At 32.7% G+C, this 5,520-nt stretch overlaps 1 protein-coding gene across 1 annotated transcript in view; it reads left to right on the top strand.

The window, feature by feature from the left end:
* The first annotated feature begins 1,291 nt into the window (after nucleotides 1–1,291).
* LOC106472076 overlaps nucleotides 1,292–5,520 on the top strand; it is a 14,630-nt gene continuing 10,401 nt past the window's right edge. Inside the window, exons 1-2 of the mRNA XM_013932739.2 lie at nucleotides 1,292–1,449; nucleotides 5,255–5,307. Coding sequence (XP_013788193.1) covers nucleotides 1,320–1,449; nucleotides 5,255–5,307 — 183 coding nt within the window. The 5' untranslated portion in view covers nucleotides 1,292–1,319. The remainder of the gene's footprint in view (nucleotides 1,450–5,254; nucleotides 5,308–5,520) is intronic.

Below are 5,520 nucleotides of genomic sequence, written 5' to 3'. Positions count from 1 at the left end.
CACAAGAGATATAACATTAAGAAAACTAGTGATATTGACTATAATAAAGACCTGTCTTAATTATAGTGATAATATTAAAATTTATCTCACATTTTCTGTGCGCTGTTATTTAACGCTAATTTTTATTAACACATTTATCTGTTCGTTTTCATAAATGTCTAATGTTGTGATATGAAAACAAGTAGGTTCATATTAAGTAACAACACTTATGACATATCAGCTGAGAAGTGTAGTTTTAGGAATTGAAGAAAAATTGGTCTGCTAAATTCAGCTAAAAAGCTGTATAGTTTCCAATACGAATAGTCCGGTCATTATATTCCACTTCTCTCCAACTGATTCATCAACATATGAAGTCATTGTTAATGGACTCCTCTTAATAAGAACCGACCAACCAGAACTGTAGCCATTGTAGAGTTTCCGCGATCTGTTCGCTCTTCCGGATGTTTATTCACAAAATGGACTTTGCTGAAGCGACTAAATTTATCAAAAGAAAGCATTGTGAAACATGTAAAACGTATATATATCTAAGCTCATTACATACTCCATTTAACCTGTTGTGAAAAATTTCGAAACATGCCATTAGCTACAATTCGTGACGACACCCAATGTTTCCGGACTGGCAAATTGTAAAGAACAATGAAGACAACAGATTCGTTCGATGGGAATGGGAATTTATTACTAATTAGCAGAACGAAGGTAATAACAAACATTAGGCACTTTGTTTTTTGGTAATGTACGTTTATTTTTCGGACGTTTCGGAATATTCACATTCCATCTTCAGCGACTGTATTAGTTAACCGATAGCATTAAATTCACATAATCATTTAGTTGGAACATTTATAGTAGCATAAGGCGAAAGAAATAAACAAACAATTTAAAACAACAACAACCAATAGGATGTTAACAGGAAATAACAAAAAAGCAATCTGCTTAAACAGTGAAAATAACAACCACCCTATTCTGATTAACAATTTTAAAGTAATTTTGACAGGTTCATCCAACACGGAACTTCTCATCAAAGAAAGCTTGTCCATTTTAAACGAACGCCCCACTCTAAACAATAATACAACTTCTTTACAGCTAAATTTGAGATCTTGGAATACATGTAAAAAACACATCCGCTACAAACGGAAACATGTCTTTACAACATGATATACGTGCTTGAAATCTAAAAGGTGACATAATGTATTGTGTGCTTAACAACACTATCATGAACTATAATAAAAAAATGTTAGGTTTTTTGTATAAATAGAACTGCGGGAAAATGAAACTCCAGTTCTTTCTTCGATAGAAAGCATACAAAGAACGGTCTTTTCGAGATGAAAGGTTTGATAGCTGCAATCGTCTGTGTCGTCATTTTGCTAATTTTTGTTAATGGACAAAATGTAAGACCAGGTAACCATCGACGAGCTTTGAGAAGGGTCATTCGTGCTTTCAATGGCCTGTGTGGTAAGTATTTTGAAGATTAAAATACAAAAAAAAAGAACTGGTTGTAATCATTCGTGGTCACAAAAATACGTATTCTATATGTATAATAATGGAGTGAATATCTTTTGATTGTATTTTCAGTAACTTACAATGTACAGTTATTGAAGTAGATAAAATAAATACTATAACTTTTATGGGTGATTAAATGTATTTCTTATAGCCTCTTGCAATTAAAGAATATATTTCTAAGTAAAGTGATAATGGAAGAAGGTTAAGACACTAAACATATCTGTATTAATATTGGACTGGATTGTAAACTGATAATCAGCCTTCTTTAAGAGTTTAAGTTGCATTTTTTGTTAAAGGTCGGCAGCAGTTGTTTTTAACATAACTTGGACCTACTGAGTCCAAACTTGCTTGTTAATAAGCGTTATTTTAACTCTTTGATCCTTGATATAAAAGTTAATAATTGTAAAAATAAATCTTGAAATATATGAATACATGAATGTAAAAATAAAAAATAAAATTTAAATAAAAGATTATCGATCAAATGTAATAAAAATAAATATATGCTTACTGAAATGAACAAATATATATATACAGATATACATAAATTTAAAAATAAATTGATCAATAAACATGGTAATAAAATTAGATACATACGTATTTATTTATTGATTGATTTCAACGTTTATTCATATATTTTGTAAATTATTAATTACTTCATTTCTTAATACATTTACATATTCATTGTTTTATAGAAAATATTCTTCATAACTATAACAGTGACAGTGAAAAGTTAAGCAAATGCTTTTTGTTAAAGAAGAGGTAAAATTAGTAAATAACGTGAATGTTTTTTGACGTTGTAGTTGGCGTAGAATTAACACAGTAAAGTGTTTTAGTAATTAGTCTCAAAACACACTTGCCAGTTTTTCACAGCCTTTGCATTATATGTCCAAGAATGAAGTACTTATTTTGTTTGAAGTTAAGCACAAAGCTACACAATGGGTTATCTGTGCTCTGCCCACCACGAGTATCGAAACCCGGTTTCTAGCGTTGTAAGTCCGCAGACATACAGCTGTGCCACTGAAAGGCTGAATGAAGTAAAGGAGATATACGTGAATCAGGTTAACAAAGACTAAAGACAATGAAGGAGACAACAGCTATGAGAAAGAAACTGCAAGTTCTTAAATACAGAGAGGCCATCGACAGAATGGAGTCCATCTTAGTTCAGAGCATACTGATTCAGTAATATGGCACAGAAATTGCTATGAATATTACATATCCGAAGGCAAAATCCAGAGGCTTCATAAAGCAAAACTTTCTGCAACTGATTTATCAGATCTGGCCATGATTAGTGACCTCAGGAAAAATACCAGTGCATGTAAAACAACAATATTCTAGTTCTATTTAATATGTAGACTGGGAATACTGTGTGTTTTGTCAAAGAGTGCAGCACAAACAGACACTTATTTCTGTAAATACATTCAAAATGAGTGAATAAATAATGAGGACTACTGAACTTGATTACAAATTGACTATTCAGTTAGCTGTGGTTAATGACCTTATTGCTTCTGATGGGAATAACATCTCACACGTTACTTCATATCCATGGAGTCTGTGATGAAAAAGAGACAAGAGCATAAAGTTTCTGACGCAGCAATGTTATGGCTACAAAATGAACTTCAACGTGCAGCCAAGCAGAGGGACGTTACAGATCTCTCTGAAGTTTGAAATCGTTAAAGCAGGGCGACGTTACAGATCTCTCTGAAGCTTGAAATCGTTAAAGCAGGGCACGTTACAGATCTCTCTGAAGTTCGGAATCGTTAAAGCAGGGCGACGTTACAGATCTCTCTGAAGTTCGGAATCGTTAAAGCAGGGCGACGTTACAGATCTCTCTGAAGTTCGGAATCGTTAAAGCAGGGCGACGTTACAGATCTCTCTGATTACGAAGGTTTCAATGTGAAGGTTTCAATGTGGAGATATTTTAACACACCTTGATTACGAAGGTTTCAATGTGAAGGTTTTAATGTGGAGATATTTTAACACACCTTGATTACGAAGGTTTCAATGTGGAGATATTTTAACACACCTTGATTACGAAGGTTTCAATGTGGAGATATTTTAACATACCCTGATTACGAAGGTTTCAATGTGAGTGAAGAAGATGTAATTGCTTGCATTCTTGACAGTTTGTAGATGTTCCTCTGCCTGCTGCATAAAGACCAATCAGTTCTTCAGAACAATGATAATAATGAAGACTCTGATAAGCAATAGTCTCTGAGGTGCAAGGTACTTATTCGTTTGCCAGCTCACTTTAAAAAAGTGGTATCTACATAGATTTGGATGAAAGTTGGCACATAAAAGAAACCTAAGTACTATCCTATTCATGAAATTTGTGAAAATTTACAATTCACACCTGCAGTTTTGAAAACTTTTCTTCCATTTCATGCGTGATTGGCTGTGATACAACGTTTTACATTGCTATCTACAGGAAGAGGACGACATTGAAGGAGTTTAAGTAACACCATCAGCTTCTGATGAGCTTTGGAGACAATGACCTTACTCCAGGAAAGTTGAAATGTACAGAGGAGCTTATTTCTAAAGTGTATGGCCTGTCAGAGATACACAGCACGAATAATGCACATGCCATTTTGTTTACACTCTTGAGGTCATCACAAGCCTTACCCCTGACAAGTGATACTGAGATGTTACACATACAAAAAACTATTATCAGGTCTTAGTTTGGAGACAGGATCACATATTAAACCGTTTTCCCTACCACAATTATTAGGAATGTAAAAATGAAAATGGATATTTGATGCTTCAGCTAATATCGTTACCAACACTACCAGAATATTATATCAAGGCAATATTCTGTGGCTGCAAAATGGGATGCAGGAGTCAGAAATGCAAGTGCAGGACAGCTTGGATTGTTTACACTTCCGTTTGAAAAACTATATCAATGTACCTGAAATTTAATAATAAGATACTGAAGTGTCATGTAAGATTTTACTATAAGTTTTGATAATTATGTAATTTTGGTTTGAATGACTTTTGTTTTTCGAACTATGTAGTACCTTTTATGCTTATATGCACAATAAAATATCTCTTCTACCTCTTGAGAAACTTAATAAACATATATATGTAACAATAAAATGCGCACAACATTTTGAGATAAGTTAAACAAATACCATTTACTTGTACAAAACAGAGAGAAACAAAAATATTTTTGAAAAAAAAAATAGTGTTATTTCGGTTTGTTCTCAAGTGGTTGTTTGATTCTCTTCAGTTAACTGTGTTGTTCGTTATACTTTTAAATATTAAATTGACAGAAATTAGAGTTTTGTATTCAAATTATTTTAAATGGTATTGGGTAATCTACTCATGACCAAATTTAAGGGAACATACATTGAAATATAATGACGGCGAGACTAATAATATGTTCTATTGGGAGGCACTATCTACAGTTCAGTTCAAACAATACCAAACCAAAACAGATCTTGAATAGCAATAGCAAATACGTTATCTTGTTTAAATTTAAAATTGTAAATATCTTTATTAATTGCTGGAATTTCTGACTTTCTTATGCACTATTTCTAACAATATAAAATACAAAATATTTGAAAATGTTCTATGAAGTACATTTATTAGGAAATATTTTGACAGAGAAATATATATATATATTCCTCGCCTCCCAGTTATTTCATTTGAATCACAGATGTAATATTGCAGAGTGTTTTTCAATGAAGTAAAAATAAACCATATTAAATAACTGTCATATACCTAAGCAAAATTTACTATATATATATATATATTCTTGCAGGCAACACTACAGGTCTCGACCTTAACTCGTGTATCGATTTGCTGGAGTCACAGGTAAGACAGTAATTGTTCTTAACAAAGTGGTGATTGAAATCTCTATGTAGTTTTAGTTTCTCTGTCATCTGTGTTAGTGTAAGATAATGTTTACCCTAAATTCTCACAGGGATAGTGCTGAGTCAAATAGGTGAGGATGACGTGGAACATCCAGTGGCGTATTTAAGCCGAAAACTACAAGCATGCGAGAAAGTTTTAGTCACCACCAAAAAA

Source organism: Limulus polyphemus, unplaced genomic scaffold (assembly GCF_000517525.1).
Source record: "Limulus polyphemus unplaced genomic scaffold, Limulus_polyphemus-2.1.2 Scaffold4, whole genome shotgun sequence".
In the NCBI taxonomy this organism is placed as follows: domain Eukaryota; kingdom Metazoa; phylum Arthropoda; class Merostomata; order Xiphosura; family Limulidae; genus Limulus; species Limulus polyphemus.
Note: the sequence above shows the minus strand (reverse complement) of the source record. Positions and strands in the feature narration are given on the sequence as shown.